Genomic DNA, 23,634 nt, shown 5'->3' with positions numbered 1-23,634 from the left:
CTTCTTTGGAGCAATAAAAAATAAAAATAATAAAATAAAAAAAAAATAAAAAAAAAGACGGAAAGAGTAGTTAAAAAAAATATAAAAAAAAAATCCGTAAAATAAATAAATAAATAAATCCAGTAGATGCTGAAAGAATAAAAAGGGAAGAGAAGAAAGTCATTTGCCGCCATAGTAGTAGCAGATGGATATCTCTGTTTCTCAACATCCGCTAAATACACTGCTCACTATGTTTCCTCGTCTCCTGTCTTCAATTCGAAGTTATTTATTCAAATTTTCCTTGAAAATTGGTATGTAATCAAGCATTTCTATTGAATTGATTCATTGATTTTTTATTTTTATTATTATGATCATATTTGTTCGCGTTATGATTCTGTTAATATTGTTGAATTTGGATTTTTTGTGATTATTCATCGCCTAGATTAATTTTATGATTTTAGGTTTGTTTGGGGTTGAATTTAGAATTAATTTGCGATTTGTGTTTGATTTTTGAAGTTTTGGTTAGGTATAAGACAAGTAGAACGATTGCAAAATGTTAGGAAATCACTTGAATTTATTTAGGGTTTTTGTCGACATTTCGTTTCTTTTTAACTATACACGTATGCTTCTTGTTGCTGAGACTGTAAATTTATGTTCATGTGCTAAACATTTTGTGCAATTGGTATTTCAGATGGAGGATGAGAATTGAGTCAATTGAGTATTGAAAATGGGTGATTGTGGAATGGAAGGTTACAAGAATCGTGTCAGACGTAGTGTTGTCGCGATTCAATAATGTGAGTTTGCTTCTGAAATTTGAAGTTTAGTGATTTTTTCCCTAATGATGGCTCAATTTAGTAATAATACAACTATTTGTTTGGCAAATTGCTAGTTTAGAGGCCTAATTCTTAAAGTTCTTCAATAATGTTTGCTCAAATGAGAAGTCTAGAATGAATACTGATCCATATATGACTTGGCAATTCTACTCTAGGTTGAAAGAATTTGTTTGTTTATAACATAAAAAATTCATGTGGTATAAGCCATAAGGTAAATAAACTAGGTAGAAGTATGTTAGTATGTAGTTTGACACAAAATGTCCCATGTGGATATCTATTGTATTGCATTTGTATCATCAAACCTATTTTTTTCTTAGGGATGTAATATGAGTGATAAATTCTTTTAATACATGGGTTTTTCTATGTAAACTCATGTGGAGTACATGACTTTGTATACCCTTATCTTTACAAGCCATGAGGTATAGCTAGAAGCCTAGAAGAACCCATTTGTATTCGTATGATAAAAGATGCATATGTCTAATCCCACCCTCCCGGCATGAGGTGAGAACCTTGTGAAAGATATTAAACTGATGGAATGATATTGTATGTTGCTTGAACAAATCACTAAATTTTATTTTCTTTCGTTGAATTTACATAATGGCACTGAACAAATGTTCTGACACCCATTCCTAGCTCTAGGTGACTGTGACTTGACTAATTCATTGTTAATGAAGTTTAAATTTGGTATAGTCTTTGTAAACGGACTTTTTTTCAATTAAAATAATTGTGCTCGGGGTCATATTTTCTCCATATTTGTAGAGATTGCTTGTTATAAGTTTGTAATTTTTAGCATGCCAATTGGCACATTCTATATGCCTGACATGACCTAATTCCTCAAAAATGGTTGTAACAAATTGGTGCTAGTACATCAGTGAAAGATTTTGAGTCCCAACTCCCAACCTTACAACGTCAAACTTATAATGTTTACTTCATATGAGGGTAGCTGTTTGTGTTCTATGTATAACTCCTAACTTCAATGGGAGGCTAGAAACGAGGTGCTTCCTATGGACCTTATGAGACCCTAAAAGCCTACTAGGATGATTTTAAATGTTCACATTGACTATTCACTATTAATTTAGATGTATGTATTGTCATTGATTCAATGCCATCCCCAACTTTATGTGACCCACTTGAGGATGTATCTGATTCCAGAAAACCTTTATAACCCTAACAGATACTCCAACATATACTTCAATTTTGGAGAAATTTCTGAAATAGATACCAAATCATGGATTTGCTTTTAGTTTCATTGAATTTCAACTTTCAAATTCGAAATGATAGAGGATGAGGTGTTTCCTATGGACCAAATGGAACCCCGATAGGCCAATTTGGTGATTTGAACTGATTACGTTGATTCTTATTTATAAATTTTGCCACACGTCCTTTCATTAACTCAAAGCTATACCAATATGTGACCTTGTTGACGTATGTGGCTCTAAACACCCTTTTATGACCCCAAATCATAGATTAGCCTTCAATTCAAGTGAATATTTAACTTTCTGAAGTAGAAAGTGATAGAGGACGAGGGGCTTCCTTTGGACCAAATGAGACTTCTAGAGGCCATTTGTGTGATTCGAACAATTTTCTTTGACTCTAAACTACTACTTTTTCCGGTTGCACACATTCTTTTTATCATTGATTCAAGCCATTTGAACCTTTGTGTGACTTAATTATGGATGTTTGTAGTTCCAGCCAACCCTTAATAACCCTGAGATACACTCTCCACATACATTTTAATATCCGAAAAAAAATTCCAGAAATTGATCCCAAATTGTAGTTAATAGCCTTCAATTTTTGTGAATTTTCAATTTTTTTTCGAAGTTGAAATGATAATGAGTTGCTTCCTAACGACCTAATGAGGCAATTTAGTTCAATCCAGACTTTTATGTGACCTACTTGTGGACGTATGTGGTTTTTAACACTCTTTTATAACCTCATGAGACATTCCCTTCTTACACTTCATATTTTGAAAATCTTTATGAAATCGATAATCAAAGATTATAGCCTTTTTTTAGTGGAATTTCAAATTTTTGAAATTGAAAAAGAAAGAGGACAAGGTGCTTCCTATGGATTCAATAAGAATTCAAGAGGCGGTTTTGGTGATTTTAATTGTTTACTTTTTAACTATCTAATTAGGCACTTGCTAGCACACCTCCTATCATCAACTCAAAGCTAAGTTATCAATCTTATCATCAGCCTTTATGTGATGGACTTGTGAATGTATGTGGTTCTAAAAACACCCTGGTGTAAGCCTGGGAAAATTTCCCCCAAGCACATCAATTTTTTTTTTTTCTTTTTTTTTTTCCCAAATCGTGAACTATAGTCTATAGTTTAGTTAATTTTCAACTTAAGTAAAAAATTCTAGAGGATGAGGTGCTTTCTCAGGATCCCCCAAGACGCAATTTGGATATTTGAATCATTTACTTTGGCTTTTAAAACTCAATTTAGTCGGTTATAGATATATCTCATGCCATTGACTTTAAGCCATTCTAGTCCTTTATGTGACCTACTTGTGGATGTTAACACACTTTTAAGCCTCAAAGACATTCCCTACGTATGCATAATATTTATTTTAAAAAATTGAAGAATTTGATCTTAAAGCATACAACCTTCAATTTCAGTGAATCTTCAAAATTTTCAAAGTCGAAAATGTTGGAGGAGGTGCTTTTTATGGATTCAATAAGACCATGTGAGGCGACTTTGGTGATATGAAATGTTTAGTTTGACGTTTAATTATCAATTTAGCCATTTGCAGGCACGCCTACTATCATTGACTCAAAGATATCTAAAGCCTTTATATGACTCACTTGTGGATTTATGTGGTTCTAAACACTCTTTTGTAACCCTCAGTGACATTCTTCATATACACTTCACTTTTTCAAAAAATTTATGAATTTGATCCAAAATCATGGATTATATTATAGCCTTTATTTTTTGTTTATTTTCAACTTTTCAGAAGGTGAAAATAATAGAGGACAAGGTGCTTTCTTAGGATCCAATGAGGCCCCGAGAGGTGACTTGGATGATTTGAATCATATACTTTGGCTTTTAACTTTTAAATTATAGGTACGTCTTATGTCATTTGACTTTAAGCCATTCCAGTCCTTTATGTGACCTACTTATGGATGTATGTGTTTTTACTTTTTAACACCCTATTATAATATCAGGAGACATTCCCTACTTACAGTCCTATTTGAACTGTTTACTTTGACTATTAATTATCAATATAGTAGCTAGTTGTGGATATGCCTCCGTTCATTGACTCAATGCCATCTTGAGCTTTTATTTGATCAAGTTGTGGATCTTTTGTTCTAGACACCTTTTTATAATCCGAGAAGGCAATCCCCACAAACGCCTCTTTTTTGGGAAAATTTTCCGAAATTGATCCTAAATCATGAAATATACCCTTTAGTTTTAGTGTTTTTTCTACTTTTCCGAAGTCGTTAATGATAAGAGGATGAAATTCTTCATGTGTGTGAGAGGCCACATTGGGTGATTTGAACCATTCACTTTGAGTATTGCTTTTAAGATCACTTGACACTAGTGAGCATGGCCTTTTATTGAGCCTTTAGATGTTAAAGGCCGGTTTGAATGCTAGCTGTGAGGTAATCTTAAATCATTTCACTATTACTTTTACTTGTTTAACTTTTTTCATTGCATTCTGTAAATGCTGCTGTGTTCATCCTAAAACCTTTTTTGTTTGATCTTTGTGGTTATAGTTTGATTCTGTTTGTCATTAATTTGTTAGAAGTTGTAAGACTAATTGTTTGTTTTGTCTTCGTATTTTCTCTCACTTCTTTCTTAAGTACATCTGGAGAAATTGATTGTCAAAGTTCTACCTTGGGGAGAACAAAATGTCAGATAAAGTTTTATTTATTGATGGATGTACTTGAAATGTTTTCTTCATTTGCTGTGAACCTTTTATGGACTGTTTCCCTCCTAGGTATCTGTTTTTGTTTGCCTTTTTACATTATTTGGCTGCTGGTATTATCTGCCTCAAGTTTTCTATTGTTGAAATCCCTATTTATTTCAGTACAATAAAGAAACGGATGGTGATTGACCCCAAAACAGGGTGATTGGGGGACAATTTGGGTTGTTGGTGATTGTTTACATGAGATAAGATATGGTACTTACATTACAAACATGAGTAGTTTGTTCAAATATATCAATCACATCACATCATATCAAGTAACACACATGTGAATAGTAACATGGTTATTATTAGATACTATTGTCGAATTAATCATCATATCATATAATGTGTTCATTTTTATTACAATTGTCAAATCACATCACTATTACCCTTAAACATCACATCACTATTTTACCCATGTTACATCACTTATATAACATAATTATACCTTTGTGACATCACTACTGTCAAGTCACGTCATATTATGACATCACATCATTAAAAATTTACATTCATCATATGATATCATTATAGTGAAGTCACATCACTTCATATATACTTTCATGACATCATTATAGTCGAGTCACATCACTTCAATATACTTATATGACAATTATTATAGTCATTAGTCAAGTCACATCATATTATTACACTTATATGACATTACTATATTTCATGAATTTCAAAATAGAGTCAAAACCATTGTTGGTACTTTATGGACATCTTTATTGGTGTCTTATGGTTTCAAACAACCTTATATGACCCAGGAGTCATCCAACACATTTAGTTCATTTTTTGAAAAAATATCAAAAACTAACCCTAAATCGTGTATTTCCACTTATTTTGACCCCGAAATAAAAATTGCCGAGATGCTTACCATGAACCCTAATACACCCGGGGAGTATTTGGGTGGGTACAACCATCCAATATGCCTTTAAATAGTCAATTTACCCGTTCGCAACTTGCACCGATTTCGTGAACTCAAGTCTACCACGGACATTTATGACAACATATAGTGGTCATATATAGTTCCAAACGGCATTATATGACCCTGAGATGTATTCCCTAGCTTCTCAAGACTTTCCAATACCGAGTCCCGAAACCTCTGAATTTCCTCAAAAAGTGTGGATATTAGCTTTTAATTTTGGATTTTTTTTTATCTTTTTTTGCCCGGTAATAAAAATTGCCGAGATGTTTACCATGGTCCCTAATATCCTCCCGGAGCCTATTTGGGTGGGTAAAACCATCTAATATACCTTTAAACATTCAATTTACCCGATTACAACTTGCACTAACTTCATAAACTAAAGCTACACCACGAACATTTAGGACAACATATAATGGTCATATATGGTTCTAAACGGCATTATATGACCCTGAGATGTATCCCCTAGGATCCCAAGAGTTTTTTACACCGGGCCCCGTAACCTCCAAAATTCCTCAAAAAGTGTGGATAATAGCCTTCAATTTTGGATTTTTTTGACCTTTTTTTGCCCGAAAATAAAAATTGTCGAGATATTTACCATGGTCACTAATACTCTCTGGGAGCCCATTTGGGTGGGTAAAATCATCCAATATGCCTTTAAACAGTCAATTTACCCGATTACAACTTGCACTGATTTCTTAAAATCAAGCTACACCATGGACATTTATGACAAAATATAATGGTCATATATGGTTTCAAACGGCATCATATGACCCTCAGATGTATCCTCTAGGATCTCAAGACTTTTTTCCATCGGGCCCGTAACCTCCAAAATTCCTCAAAAAGTGTGGATATAGCCTTTTATTTTGGATTTTTTTTACCTTTTTTTGCTTGGAAATAAAAATTGCCAAGATGTTTACCATGGTCCCTAATACCCTCCGGAAGACCATTTGGGTGGGTAAAACCATCCAATATGCCTTTAAATAGTCAATTTACTCGATTACAACTTGCACTAACTTCATAAAATCAAGCTACACCACGGACATTTAGGACAACATATAATGATCATATATGGTTCCAAACGACATTATATATAATGATCATATATGGTTCCAAACGGCATTATATGACCATGAGATATATCCCCTAGGATCTCAAGAGTTTTTTCCACCGGGCCCCGTAACCTCCAAAATTCCTTAAAAAGTGTGGATAATAGCCTTCAATTTTGGATTTTTCTGACCTTTTTTTGCCCATAATTAAAAATTGTCGAGATGTTTACCAGAGTCCCTAATACCCTCCGACAACCCATTAGGGTGGGTAAAACCATCCAATATGCTTTTAAACCGTTAATTTACCCGATTACAACTTGCACTGATTTCATAAAATCAAGCTACACCACAGACATTTAGGACAACATATAATGGTCATGTATGGTTTCTATCGGTATTATATGACCCTAAGATGTATTCTCTAGGATCTCAAAGAGTTTTTCTACCGGGTTCCGTAACGTCCAAAATTGCTCAAAAACTATGGATTATAGCTTTCAATTTTGGATTTTTTGACCTCTTTTTGTCCGGAAGTAAAAATTGCCGAGATGTTTACCATGGTCCCTAATACTCTTCGAGAACCCATTTGGTTGGGTAAAACCATCCAATATGCCTTTAAACAATCAATTTACCCGGTTACAACTTGCACTCACTTCCTAAAATCAAGCTACACCACAAACATTTAGGACAACATATAATGGTCATATATGGTTCCAAACGACATTATATGACCTTGAGATGTATCCTCTAGGATATCAAGAATTTTTTCCAATGGGCCCCGTAACCTCCAAAATTCCTCAAAAAGTGTGGATAATAGCTTTCAATTTTTGATTTTTTTTTGACATTTTTTCACCCAGAAATAAAAATTGCCGAGATGTTTACCATGGTCTCTAATACCCTCTGGGAGTCCATTTGGGTGGGTAAAACCATCCAATATGTCTTTAAACAGTCATTTTACCCGATTAAAATATGCACTGATTTCATAAAATCAAGCTACACCAAAGACGTTTATGACAACATATAAAGGTCATATATGGATCAAAAAGGCATTATATGACCTTTAGATGTATCCCCTAGGATCTCAAAACTTTTTTCCACTGGGTCCCGTAACCTCCAAAATTCCTCAAAAAATGTGGATTATAAGCCTTCAGTTTTTGATTTTTTGGACTTTTTTTTCGCCCAAAAATTAAAATTGCCTAGATATTTACCATGGTCCCTAATACCCTCCGGGAGCCCATTTGGGTGGGTAAAACCATCCAATATGCCTTTAAACAGCCAATTTACCCGATTACAACTTGCATTGATTTCATAAAATCAAGCTACACCACGGACATTTAGGACAACATATAATGGTCATATATAGTTCCAAACGACATTATATGACCCTCAGATGTATCCTCTAGGATCTCAAGACTTTTTTCCACCGGGCCCGTAACCTCTAAAATTTCCTAAAAATTGTGGATAATAAATTTTTTTGACCTTTTTTGGTCCGGAAATTAAAATTGCCGAGATGTTTACCATGGTTCCTAATACCCTCCAGGAGCCCATTTGGGTGGGTAAAACCATCCAATATGCCTTTAAACAGTCAAGTTATCAGATTACAACTTGCATCGACTTCATAAAATCAAGCTACACCACGGACATTTAGGCCAACATATAATGGTCATATATGGTTCCAAACGGCATTATATGATCCTGAAATATATCCTCTAGCATCTCAAGAGTTATTTCCACCGGGCCTTGTAAACTACAAAATTCCTCAAAAATTGTGGATAATAGACTTTAATTTTAGATTTTTTTTTTGACCTTTTTTTTGCCCGGAAATAAAAATTGTCGAGATGTTTACCATGGTCCCTTATATCATCCGGGAGACCATTTGGATGAGTATAACCATCCAATATGCCTTTAAACAGTTAATTACCCGATTACAACTTGCACTGACTTCATAAAATCAAGTTACACCACGGAAATTTATGACAACATATAATGGTTATATTTGTTTCTAAACGACATTATTTGACCCTGAGATGTATCCCCTATGATCTTATGAGTTTTTTCCACCAGCCCCTATAGCCTCCCAAATTCCTCAAAAAGTGTGGATGATAGCCTTCAATTTTTGATTTTTCTGACCTTTTTTATTATCGGAAATAAAAATTACCGAGATATATACCATTGTCCCTAATGCCCTTAGGAAGTCCATTTGGGAAGGTAAAACCATCCAATATGCCTTTAAACACTCAATTTACCCGATTATAACTTGCAGTGATTTCATAAAATCAAGCTACACCACGGATATTTATGACAACATATAATGGTCGTATATAGTACCAAACGACATTTTATGTCCCTAAGATGTATCCTCTATGATCTTAAGACTTTTTTCCACCGAGTCCCGTAACTTCCAAAATTCCTCAAAAAGTATGGATAATATCCTTTAATTTTGGATTTTTTTGACCTTTTTTTGCCGGGAAATAAAATTTGTCGAGATCTTTACCATGGTCCCTAATACCCTCTGAAAGCCCATTTGGGTGAATAAAACCATCCAATACGCCTTTAAACAGTCAATTTACCCCGATTACAATTTACACCAACTTCATAAAATCAAGCTACACCACGAACATTTATGACAACATATAATGGTTATATATGGTTCCAAACGACATTATATGACCCTAAAATGTTTCTTCTAGGATCTCAAGTGTTTTTTCCACCAGGCCCGTAACCTCAAAAATTGTGGATAATAGCTTTTAATTTTTGATTTTTTTTACCTTAAATGTATACAATGGTCCCAATACCCTCCGGGAGCTTATTTGGGTGGGTAAAACTATCCAATATTCCTTTAAACAATAAATTTACCCGATTACAACTTGTACTGACTTCATAAAATCAAGCTACACCACGGAAATTTATGACAACATATAATGGTTATATATGGTTCCAAACGGCATTATTTGACCGTGAGATGTATCCTCTATGATCTCAAGAGTTTTTTCCAACGGGCCCTATAACCTCCAAAATTCCTCAAAAACTGTGAATAATTTTTTATTTTTTTGACCTTTTTTTTTATCATAAATAAAAAATTTCGATATGTTTACCATGGTCTCTAATACCCTGCGGAAGCCCATTTGGGTTAGTAAAATCATCCAATATGCCTTTAAACACTCAATTTACCCGATTACAACTTTCAGTGATTTCATAAAATCAAGCTACACCGCGGATATTTATGATAACATATAAGTCATATATAGTTCCGAACGGCATTTTATGACCTTGAGAGGTATCCCCTAGGATTTCAAGAGTTTTTTCCACCCGTCCCTATAACCTCCAAAATTCCTCAAAAAGTGTGGATAATAAGCCTTCAATTTTGGATTTTTTTGACCTTTTTTCAGCCGGAAATAAAAATTGTCGAGATGTTTATTATGGTACCTAATACCCTCTGGAAGACTATTTGGGTGGGTAAAATCATCCTATATGCCTTTTAACAGTCAATTTACCCGATTACAACTTGCACTGACTTCATAAAATCAAGCTACATCTCGGACATTTATGACAACATATAATGGTTATATATGGTTCCAAACGGCATTATTTGACCCTGAGATGTATCTCCTAGGATCTCAAGAGTTTTTGTTCCACTTGGCCCCGAAACCTCCGAAATTCCTCAAGGAGTGTGGATAATAGCCTTCAATTTTGGACTTTCTTGACCTATTTTTACCCGGAAATAAAAATTTCCGAGATGTTTACCATGGTCCCTAATCCCCTCCGGGAGCCCATTTGGGTGGGTAAAACCATCCAATAATCCTTTAAACAGGCAATTTACCCGATTACAACTTGCACTGATTTCATAAAATAAAGCTATACCACGGATATTTATGACAATGTAAAATGGTCATATATGGTTCCAAACGGCATTATATGATCCCGAGTTGTCTCTCCTATGATCTCAAGACTCTTTTTCCACCGAGCCTTGCAACCTCTAAAATTCTCAAAAAGTGTGGATAATAGTCTTTAATTTTGGATTTTTTTAACCTTTTTTTGTCCGGAAATAAAAATTGCCGAGATGTTTACCATGGTCCCTAATACCCTCCGGAGCCCATTTGGGTGGGTAAAATCATCCAATATGCCTTTAAACAGCTAATTTACCCGATTACAACTTGCACTGATTTCATAAAATGAAGCTACACCACGGACATTTAGGACAACATATAATGGACATATATGGTTCCAAACGGCATTATTTGACCGTGAGATGTATCCCCTAGGATCTTTAGAGTTTTTTGCACTCGCAGTAACCTCCAAAATTCCTCAAAAAGTGTGAATAATTTTGGATTTTTTGGATTTTTTTACCCGGAAATAAAGATAGCCGAGATGTTTACCATTATCCCATATACCCTCCGAGAGCCCGTTTGGGTGGGTAAAACCATCCAATATGCCTTTGAACATTCAATTTACCCGGTTACAACTTGCACTGATTTTATAAAAAAAAATCTACACCACGGCCATTTATGACAACATATAATGATTATATATGGTTCCAAACGACATTATATGACCCTAAGATGTATCCCCTAGGGCAGTGATGCACGGGTACGGCAGTCTTTGGCCGTTTCCCGTACCGGGGACGTATCGAGTACGGGTACGGTACGGGTACGGCTCAGATACGTCCCCAAGGCATCCCCTTAGTTTTTGGTACGGCGTGGCTTTTTGGATACGGCTGATGGTAGTTTTGGGGACGTTTCAGGGACGTTTGGTCAAGATTTTGACGTCCCCAAAGCAAACCAAGCCTAGCCCATTAAAAAAAAAAAAACCCTATAAACTTACCTAATTAACGATTAAACTGAACCCTAATATTGGAGGAGACTAGAAGGAAGCAGATCAGCTGACACCGGTGACCGGAGTCCACCTGCGACCCACTCCCATACTGGAGACCGGCGAAGCTTCCCATTTAGCTGGAAGTTCTACCTTCTACTTGTACCTCTACTGTTCATGAGTTTTTTTTTACTTCTCAGTTCTCAACTTCTCACTTTCCTGTCTTCAATTCTTGAGCAGTAAAGTCTTTTTTTTTTTTAGTTTAATTTTTTCTTTTATTGGTTATGTGATTAATTTTGTTAATCAGTTTTTCTTTCTTCCCTTTTTTAAGTTTAAAATTTGCCCCTGTAGCAGGCGGAGGCGGTAGGTCTGTAGATTATAGGTTCTAAGCTGGTGACTTTGTGTTTGGTTTTGTTTTACTTTTAATTTTTGTTGTATGGATTAATTATTTTTATTTTTGAAACAATTTATGGATTTATCTATATTTAGATAAAAAAATTTTGCCGTATCTATGCCGTACCCGTTTTTTGAAATTTTGATTTTGTCGTATCCTTTCCCCGTATCCGTACCCGTTTTTGTCCCCGTTTCCGTTTCCGTGCAACATAGCCCTAGGGTCTCAAGAATTTTTACCACTAGGCCTTGTAACCTCTAAAATTCCTCAAAAAAGCTTTCAATTTTTTATTTTTTTGACCTTTTTTTTTTACCGGAAATCAAAATTTTTGAGATGTTTACCATGATCCCTAATACCCTACGGGAACCCATTTGGTTGATAAAACCATCCAATATGCCTTTAAACAGTCAATTTACGCGATTACAACTTGCATTGATTTCATAAAATCAAGCTAGACCACGGATATTTATGACAACATATAATTATCATATATGGTTCCAAACGGCATTATATGACCCTGAGATGTATCCCGTAAGATCTCTAGAGTTTTTTCCACCGGGCCCCGTATCCTCAAAAATTCCTCATAAAGTGTGGATAATAGCCTTCAATTTTTGATTTTTTTTGACCTTTTTTTGCCCGGAAATAAAAATTGTCGATAAGTTTACCATGGTCTCTAATATCCTACGGGAGCCCATATAGGTGGGTAAAACCATCTAATATGCCTTTAAACAGTCAATTTACCCAATTACAATTTGCATTGATTTCATAAAATCAAGCTACACCACGGACATTTAGGACAACATATAATTGTCATATATGCTTCCAAACGGCATTATATGACCCCGAGATGTATCCCCAAGGATCTCAAGAGTTTTTTCCACCGAGCCCCGTAACCTCCAAAATTCCTCAAAAAATGTGGATAATAGCCTTCAATTTTGGATTTTTTTTTTACCTTTTTTCGCCCGGAAATAAAAATTGTCGAGATGTTTATTATGGTTCTTAATACCCTCCGTGAGCCCATTTGGGTGGGTTAAACCATCCAATATGCCTTTAAACAGTCAATTTATCCGTTTATAACTTGCACCAACTTTATAAAATCAAGCTACACCACGGATATTTAGGACAACATATAATGGTCATATATGGTTCCAAACGGCGTTATATGACCCTAAGATGTATCCCTTATGATCTTAGGACTTTTTTCAACCGAGCCCCGTAACCTCTAAAATTCCTCAAAAAGTGTGGATAATAGTCTTTAATTTTGGATTTTTTTGACCTTTTTTTGCCCGGAAATTAAAATTGCTGAGATCTTTACCATGATCCCTAATACCCTTCGGAAGCCCATTTGGGTGGGTAAAACCATCCAATATGCCTTTAGATAATTAATTTACCCGATTACAACTTGCACTGATTTCATAAAATTAAGCTACGCCACGCACATTTATGACAACATATAATGGTCATATATGGTTTCAAACGCTATTATATGACCGTGAGATGTATCCTCTAGGATCTCAAGACTTTTCCACCGGGCCAAATAACCTCTAAAATTTCTCAAAAGTGTGGATAATAGCCTAATTTATTTTGGATTTTTTTTACCTTATTTTGCCCGAAAATAAAAACTGTCGAGATGTTTACCATGGTCCCTAATACCCTCCGGGAGCCCATTTAGGTGGGTAAAACCATTTATTATGACTTTAAATAGTCAATTTATCCGATTACAACTTGCACCGACTTCATAAAATCAAACTACACCACGGACATTTAGGACAACATTTATTGGTCATATATGGTTCCAAACGGCATGAGATGTATCCCCTAGGATCTCAAGAGTTTTTTCCACCGGCCCGTAACCTCCAAAATTCCTCAAAAAGTGTGGATAATAGCCTTCAATTTTTTATTATTTTGACCTTTTTTTACCCGGAAATAAAAATTGTCGAGATGTTTACCATGGTCCCTAATATCCTCCGGGAGACCATTTGGGTGATTAAAACTATCCAATATGCCTTTAAACAGTCAATTTACCCGATTAAAACTTGCACTGACTTCATAAAATCAAGATACACCACGAACATTTATGACAACATATAATGGTTATATATGGTTCCAAACGGCATTATATGACCCTGAGATGTATCCCCTAGGATCTCAAGAGTTTTTTCCATCAGGCCTCGTAACCTCCTAAATTCCTCAAAAAGTGTGGATATTAGCCTTCAATTTTGGATTTTTTTGACCTTTTTTTGCCCGGAAATAAAAATCGCCGAGATGTTTACCATGGTCCCTAATATCCTCCGGGAGCCCATTTGGGTGGGTAAAACCATCTAATATGCCTTTAAACAGTCAATTACCCGATTACAACTTGCACTGACTTCATAAAATCAAGCTACACCATGGACATTTAGGACAACATATAATGGTCATATATGGTTTCAAACGGCATTATATGACCCTGGATGTAGGATCTCAATATTTTTTTTCCACCGGGCCCCGTTATCTCCAAAATTCCTCAAAAAGTGTTGATAATAGCCTTCAATTTTGTATTTATTTTGACCTTTTTTTGCCCGGAAATAAAAATTGCTGTGATGTTTACCATGGTCCCTAATACCTTTTTCGGGAGCCCATTTGGGTGGGTAAAACCATCCAATATGCCTTTAAACAGTCAAGTTATCAAATTACAACTTGCATTGACTTCATAAAATCAAGCTACACCACGGACATTTATGACAACATATAATGGTCATATATGGTTCCAAACGGCATTATATGACCCGAGATGTATCTCCTATCATTTCAAGACTTTCTGATAACGGGTCCCGAAACCTCCAAAATTGATAAAAAAAAACGTGGATAATAGCCTTCAGAAAGATAGTATATATAAACATGTATGGGAGATTTGTGCAGATGTGAGGTTGATTTTGAAGAATGCGATGAAAGATAACAATGAAAAGACTGCTACATCTCATGGCAAGAACCTTGTTGGCAAAGTTCGTTTGAAGAAATGTGGCTGTACAGATTTTGTCTGAGTTGTAGAAAAGGTGAGATTCCAGTGATCAATAAGACCATTCATTTTGTGAGCACAGTTGGCTTTTGTTATATAAGATTTGTCGTATTTTATCATTCTTTCTCTTTTAATAAAAAGGTAGGTTGCTGTTGCAGGATAATAGATGATAAGAAGAGGAAGCTGATGTACAGCTTAGCATGCAGCTGCTCAAGAGTCTACTTATGCCAAAATGCCTAGGGATATAAGCAGAGGTTTGTTCCATTTTTTCGGAGTGATTGGACTGTTTCCTTGGTAAGTCTGGAATTTTTAGAATATCTTTAGCCATTGTCCAATCAACTTTCATGTCAAACATGCTGCATGAGATCACTGAGGTTAAGTTTATTTTTAAAATAAATTGATAACAGTGTAACGGAAATGCTTCTGAAACCGCCTGCAAACTACTTCAAATTTGATACCCAAAATACTTTTAAACTGAACAGACTAGGATATTTCATGTAAAAAGCCTGAATTCTATTTTGCCCCTAACCATGTAAGCAACACTTAAAGCGAATTACCCTATAATTATCCCTCAAAGAGGTGTCTGTGTTGCAGAGGATGTCCATGCTGTTTCTAATGTCAAAATGCAAAATAATGCAAAATGACTCATGATATTCAAGTTATGAATATGACAATGTCTCCCAGATCTTTTATGGTTAGAAAATTTCTCATTCAGGATATAACCTGAATTCTCTCTTCAAACAGCCATTTAGAATTCTCTTTCTGTGTCTAATGTTTTGGTTGCTTTCTTGTTGTTTACTAGCTGAAACTGACTGTAACTTAAGCTTTCACCAGTGCAAGTGGTTTGCATTTCTGAAGTTTTTTGGCTGAACATTGGTCTATTTGCTCTCTGCATTTTTTAATCTGAATCATCAAATTTCAGGGAAATGTCAACAGAAGAGAAAAGGCAGCTTGGCACAGCAAACACAAGGCTATCCACTGATGATCTCAGTGGGACACTAGATATTGTTGTCCTGAGCAATACTGGTTTTGTAGCGAATGCTGAGGAGGTGGACCTCGCTATAGATGCTCAGGTTGTCTTTCCCTTATCTAGTTTGTTCTGGATATAATGTCTGCCCCACAGGCTAGCCTCTTGTCAGATCAATTTAGGAATGTTTTTCCATTGACACATAGAGTGATTATGGAGGCTAAAATTCTATATAAAAGTTGCACCACATGCAAGCCTGCAGCAAGCATGGGTGGGAAAAATAAAGATAACAATGAAACGATAGTAATGACTCTAAACGAAAGATAGAGGCCAAGAAGTGTAAAAAGGTAGCATCTTTAATTTTTTCAACAATGTAGAATAGATTGAATAAGCTCGTGTTGTTGCTGTGACTGTTTTAAGGATGTAGTCTGAACTTTGATGTCAGTTTTAGAAGAGTAGGAAATGATTGGATTTCTGACTTCAACAAGATGACATCTTATCGAACCTTTTCCAATGTGTCTTACAGGGGAGCATAAGTGACACTCAAGGTTTGAGCTTTTAGTTATTAGACTTCTTACATCCCTCAGATGTCCGGAAAAAGAATTGAATTACTGTGGAAAATGAAACCAAAACTCGAGTGTATGGAGTATAACCTATATTTCCTACATCCGGACTGGTTATGTTCAGGAGGTTCTTCAAGAAGGGGTTCATCGGCAAACTCTATTTCTATAATCGAAGGAAACCACATCTCCTTTTGAGGTACTATGGTCATGGAAGGCAGCAGGAACCTGCTGAGCCATCCCGACATCTTTGTGAACACCATTATTTTGTCATAAGAGTTCTAATGTACTATTCATTGGGCAAATTCTTAACAAACTCCATGTACGCTGTCTCCTCGAATGATAAATACAGAAGCTTAATACATGAAGGTAATCTCACAAGGAATTTTGATTTCAGCAAGATCAAGTTTTTTAGTGCTTCATACTATTTCAGATGTAACATGTATATATGTTAAGAATCTTGACTTATTGTAATACAGCATAATATACACAAAATGCCTAATTTAGCCAATAATTTAAGTTGGTATTATAAATGTTTATAAGCAAAACCTTTTTATACATGCGTATCATTATGAAGAGGTAGTATTTGAATATATATGATACGGTGAAGAATGTACATTTTCTCATTTGTCCATTAGCAATTGTTTTATTTCCAATATATGTTCCTTTTTTATGATTTAGCCAAAAGTATTAATACTTTTAACCATCAAAAGTTCCACATGCAAAAGAGCAATACTTAGAGCATCTAATCAACAAATAATATTTCATTAATTTAGTTATTAATTTGTAAAAAGCCATCAAAATCAGGGTGCCAAAATATTATGTTCCAAGAGACAGTCAGAAACACATTGGTTTTTTCTTTGCTTATTCTGTAAAAAAGACTGACTATTTGATGGTGGGCTCGATAAAGATCACGACTTCATTTTTTTTTTTATACAATTTTCGGTCTTTAGCCCAATTGATCTAAAGGTAAGCATGTTCTATTGGTCATTGGCATAGACAAACACATACTTCGATTTTCTATCTCCTCCTATTAGAATTTCAAGTATACAACTTTTTTGTTAAAATCAAATCAAATAATCGTCTACTCGCTCCATTCTTAAATCTTCTTCGTGTTAGGACTAAAGTTCGTTTCACATAAATAGTCAAAATAGGAATAACATTAAAGACAGAAGAAATAGTTTAGATATGGAAGTTGGCATGTGCCTGACCATTGACAGAACCTAAGTCCATTCGCTAATTTGCCAATTCTATATAAATTTTATGTTAATACATATTAGTACATAATATCTATTCATGTATGAGATACTCAAATTCCATAAATAAATTTATGAAACAAAATTAATTGTCATGGAATTAGCTAGCTTGCACGTTTAAGAGGGGATCAAGTTGTCAAAGTTTCACACAAAGTATGGCAGAGTTCATGTGATTACAATCAGATTTCGACCAATCATAGTGGGATTAGTACTAATCTTGGAATGTCTTTATGTTTTTTAAACTCCACAACTTGCACATTCCATCATAATATACTATCTTTAATCACTTTCTATTTTTAATTTATTCTCTCTTTTTCCTTCAATTTTTTATCATAGTCAGAGCAATCAACTTATGACAATCGTATTTAGGCTGGCCATTTCTTGGCCATTTTATAGATTTTCTTAACGGCTACTTGATTTCCAAGGACTTCTTCAATTTCTTATATTATCTAATTATTCGAAATGTTTTTATTAAGAAATTATCCTCCTGTCGAAAAAAACGAATTCTAAAATACTCATACTTAGATTATTCAAATCATAGGTCAAAAAATCATATCGAAATTAGGATAAAAATAAAATGTTACATATGACCGGCATATATATATGACAAAATTAAAAGGAAAAATAAAAAAATAAAAAATAAACTCAAGTATGAATACATCAAACGTTGACATGATTTTTCCAAATATATGTAATGATAAATGAATTTTTTTAAAAGACTTGTAAATGTTTAGATTATTTATTATTATTTATAATAATACTGTAGTATAATTGGTTTAACTTGAAATTAATCATGATAAAATTGGTGTATATTTCATGCATAATTCCATACATGAATGTCTTAGCACATGGCACATGTGGCCATTGCCCCCCACTGATCCGCTTGACAAACACGTGAGCTACACTTCGTGATTTATGATTAATTCACACGATAATAAGCATTGTATTTTTGGACCATCATAAATGATTAAATTGAAGATTAAATTCTAATTACATGAGTTAATAATAATCAAAGTTTGGATTAGCATATCATATCATTAATTAATTAATATAGTACTCTTAACATAGAGTTAAGAACCTTATCCTGTTACATAGTATCTGATGAAGTATTAGGAACGTTAAAACATTTAATGGTCTCATGATTGAACTCATGATTTTGCTCATTGGATTAATTGATTGGAAGTTGTATACATACTGTATTCAACTATATCTTCATTTTGATCAACTTTGTTTTAGATGCAAGCAACAGTCAATTTTAGTGGTGTTCATGTTTATGACATTATTCTATAAAATAGATTTAGTTTCACATGTTTTCATTAAAAATTTTAACCACATAAATTTACGTCCATATTTTATTATAAACTTTATATATTAAGGTATCCTAGGTATAATATGAGCTTTTCTTTTGTATATAAAATATAGAAAAAATGGAAATGTATCTTTAGTTTTAAATATTATACTATCAAATGAATTTTTAATATAATTTTTATTTATGATTAATTGATGACGTATATAGAATAAGGTCAACGTTTTAACAACTTAGACTGTGGAGTAAATTAATAAAATAATACGAAGTAGCATTTGTAAAAGAAAAACTTTGATAGTGTTATTTCATCAAATAAAATCCCTACATATTTTGTTTTTATATAAAAATGTCAACGAAAATTAATTGTATATGATGTGGCAGCTGGCCTGAGTCATGAAGTACATCATTCTTTGAATTTACACCTAAGCCCTAGCTAAGCTCGATACATATGTCATTGTTATATTAATTGTTGTCAATATCCAAATAATTGAGTCAAATTGTATGGGATGCCAACAAATAAATAAAAATAAATTAACTTTTTCCTCAAAAATAAAAACTAGAGTAAAAAATAAATTAACTTCTTTTTTTTTAATCTTTTTGTTAATTAGAAATGGTAATGTTTAGGATTTAGGAAGATCTGAACTCCCTATTCGTTTGAAGCAGACCTATTATTAATAAGGATAACGTCATTACTTCTACAATAATTATAAAAATTAATGAATCATTGTACCGTTACAAATAATAAAAAAAAATAATGCTCTTAGTTTAGTGATTCGATTAGTTAAAAGGATAAACGATAGCAACTAAGTCCGTCTTCTCTCAAGATATAATTTAAGTTTAATTGATTGTGATCGATAGCTATGTACTCGTACTGCACTAATGTAGGTGCCTTTACTCCACCCCTTTAAAAAACAAATAATGTGTAGGTGCCTTTACTCCATCCCTTTATAAAACAAATAATGTATAGCTAATTAATCTTTTGTAGATTATGTCATTTATTTTGATGAAAATAGTATAGTGCACCCGGGTGCACCATGCGCATGGTGCACCCGGAAAGAACATTAGGTATATTTTAAAGAACATGGAAAAAAAAAAAACATACTAGCGTTGGAAAAATAACATGCTAGTGTTTGAAAAAGAACATGCATACTAGTGTTTGAAAAAGAACATCTTGTGTTTGGCAAAAGAACACGTTTGTGTTTGACAAACATATATATGTTTGATAACATGTTTTTCAATAATACAAAATATGTTCTTTTTGGTTCGTATGTTCTTTGAAATTGGCTCGTATTTTTTTTTTTATTTTTTTAATTTTTTTTTTTGAAAAATGGCTCGTATGCTCTTTAAGGTAATGAATTCTTTAACGTATGTTCTTTAACGCATATTCTGTAACTTATGTTCTTTAACGCATGTTCTTTAACTTATGTTCTTTTATGTTATTTTAAATTTTGAAATTTGAAATTTAATTTTAAAATGAAATCTTGAATTATTTTTAGTTGAAAATAATTTAGAGAGAGAAAAATAAAATTATTATGGAAAGTTAAATTTTTTGAAAAGAGAAAAAACTATTTTTGGGAAACTGAAATCTTTGGTAGAGAATTTTTACGTTAATGTGTTATTTTTCCTGAAATTTAATAAAGTTTTTATCATGTTCTTTGTGTAATGTCTTTATGTTCTTTAGTAATGCATGTTCTTTGTTAAAAACAAACATGTTCTTTTTCGAGAAACTAAATGTTCTTTTTCATACACCTAATGTTCTTTCCGCCTTTTTTTTAACCGGGTGCACCATGCGCATGGTACACCCGGGTGCACCAACCATACATTATTATTTTGAAAGAGATGTACATTTAAAATATACTGTAGTAACATATACGGAGTATTATATACTAAGTAGAAAATGTTAAGAAAATGCATGGCCTGTATCATTTATGAATTTTCCCAACTGTGAGTTTGTCCCAATAAAAACATATACGTAGTGAGGCCACAATGTTATACTTAATTAGTTAATTACATTATTATGTATGTTGTCGTCCTTGCCACTAACTTGTTTGATTTAACTAATTAATTTAGGCGTGCATGGTGCATTGGTGTTATATAATTAACTTTTGAAATTCAACGACCAACACAACCATGTTTAATAATTTAATTAATCCATGAAATTACGAAGTACAGTATATAATAACGATGATATTCTACTTGAAGACTCGAGTTGCAAGTAGAAGTTAATTAATTAATTAATTAAAAATTGCTATTAAAGTATATAGAGCACATAGTAATTGTATGTGTTGCACACAGTTAAGGTGTTACTCAAAATAAAAAGATCGAGTTGCTTCAACTTCTCCGAACTTCAAAATTTCATAATTTTAGTTCGTATTTTACATCATGATGTAGATATAGCTATACAACGTTTTAATCATCCGATCTATAATTATATTCTATTATTTCCGAGGCTTGGCCCCTCATTTGCATGTAAAAAAATATGGATCATATTTAGTTATAAATCAATTTATTACATTGTTATTATAATAAGAATGGGACATTGCATGTGTTAGCACGGATCAAAAATGGACCAGATGGTTACTTGGTGAGAAAGGATTCCCACTGAAATTGTCCCACATTTATACATGCAGATTAAGAGAGAAAAATATATAAAAGTTGATGTTGAATTAACGAACACTACATTTCAACCTATTTATAAAGCATATACTATTTATATATACCACGTACTATTACATAAATAGTACCACACAATTTTTTTTGACAATATTATATCCACTTGGTTAGTCGTTTTTTAATTAGCTTGCTTTTTAGTACGTACTATGAGCTAGGTACCACAAGATGAATTATATAAGAACATTAGCCACTCGTACAATATATTATATATGAACATGCATGCACATTTTACTTTGCTTTCAAGAATATAATTTGTTGTAAATTTGTAATGTACATATATGTATAAGGGGAAAGTTTGGCTGTTATACAAATGAATGGTTGAAGTGATTGTCTATGAAACTTGGGGAAGTTTATTATTGGTCATAATTGCTACAATAACGGTTGTTCTTATTCTAACACGTTAACATGTGTATGTTTGAGTGTGACGTGTGTAAACATACCCAAAATCTTTGCCCCCGTGAACTAATGTTTGTAGTGTGCTATTACCTGGTTGGCCTACGTATTGTCTTGATAATTGTTACCCTTTTGATTTAGGATATACATAGTATGTCATTATTGAAAATAACATATAATCATCGATCATAATATTGCACAAAAATGTACTTTTTAATTAAAGGATTGAAAATACTAGCTATGGTGAATTTCCTGGACCATAAAATAGCAACAAATGCATTTCGATCGGTTTTTAATTTGGACTTAACACATTAACATGTTTTTTAGCTTAATTATTTATTGCATGAATAAATTGAATAACACATATAGCAAATTTATGCTAGGGTTGAGAGTCGAACCTATATCTCTTATCTTGTTTACAAATAGGTTTGTTATGACTTTATGGGTAGCTAGACAGGACTAGCTAGGTAGGAGGTACCAAAAGAATTATTATTACAAACAAACAATAATAAAGTTTATTTGTACAATATATGCAATAAATATTGTAGTCGCATTATTAGGTTGATGTACATTATTGTATTTGTACTTAGCATATACAAGTAAAAGAGAATGGAATAGAATTGTAAGGATTTACAAGGGTCGAAGTTCTTTTTGTGTGAAAGATTATTTATGATAACGAAATTCTGGACTTTTAGACCACAACAGATAACCATAACCCTAACAATTTGAGTAGCTAGCCAAACAACTGTGATTTTTTTTTTTTTTTAAATGTAGATTGGATTAAACCAAATATGAAGTAGAATTTTTAAGTTAATTTAAGCTTGTAAAAAAAAAATTTTGGGCTATGATACTTGAGAAAGACCTCTTTGATCTATGTTGAAATAATTTGATTACCGTTATTCTTAAATTACCATATGAATGTTCATTACGGAGAAAAAAGTATATATGATGAAAATATATTGTTCAACTATTTATTAGGAAAATGATGATATGCATAATCCTAAGAGCAAATTATAAGTATGTTAAAATGAAAATATGAAGCATAAGGGCTTGTTCACATTTACTTAATTTCAGTTCAGTTTAGCTCCAATCGGTTCAATTCAGTTCGGTTCAGTTCTTAATTTTCCTCTCTCATAAAATATTCATTTCAGCTCAGTTCAGTTCAGCTCCAATCAGTTCTGTTCAGTTCAGCTCAGTTCGGTAACGTGAGCAGACCCTAAATAAACGTTATCAACTCATAACACTTTAACCTTAAACTCCTAATATACACACTAATACCTTTTTAGAAATGTTTTAAATGCTTGCATATATATGTGACTATATAAATAATTTGAGTAGGCTAGCTAGCTTCATGACGACTAAGTAATGAATTAAATAATGTTGATTTTTTGTTAGAATGATAATACCAATATACCATGTTATATGTTTATGATATATACGTTTTATAACGTGATAACTATTTTCAAACCGAGGTATATTATGCTTACATCATCTAATAGCGGAGTATATAGCTAGCACCAATCATAAGGCATACCATGTAGGAAATCAAAAGGCTAGAATACATGTGCATATAGTGTGCTTACTT

At 33.3% G+C, this 23,634-nt stretch overlaps 1 protein-coding gene across 1 annotated transcript; it reads left to right on the top strand.

Annotated features, from left to right (window-relative positions):
- Window positions 1-145: 145 nt before the first annotated feature.
- LOC145598128 (transcription factor GTE1-like) lies at window positions 146-16,992 on the top strand. The gene is made up of 7 exons (XM_081654439.1): window positions 146-290; window positions 671-773; window positions 3,769-3,878; window positions 14,798-14,931; window positions 15,053-15,188; window positions 15,817-15,967; window positions 16,388-16,992. Exons 5-7 carry the CDS (start codon window positions 15,127-15,129, stop codon window positions 16,421-16,423), a joined length of 249 nt encoding a protein of 82 aa, XP_081510565.1. The 5' UTR covers window positions 146-290; window positions 671-773; window positions 3,769-3,878; window positions 14,798-14,931; window positions 15,053-15,126; the 3' UTR covers window positions 16,424-16,992.
- Window positions 16,993-23,634: the final 6,642 nt, after the last annotated feature.

This window comes from Chenopodium album, chromosome 20 (genome assembly GCF_948465745.1).
Source record: "Chenopodium album chromosome 20, dcCheAlbu1.1, whole genome shotgun sequence".
NCBI lineage: Eukaryota > Viridiplantae > Streptophyta > Magnoliopsida > Caryophyllales > Amaranthaceae > Chenopodium > Chenopodium album.
The sequence above is the reverse complement of the archived record's forward strand: the minus strand, read 5'-3'. Positions and strand labels throughout refer to the sequence as shown.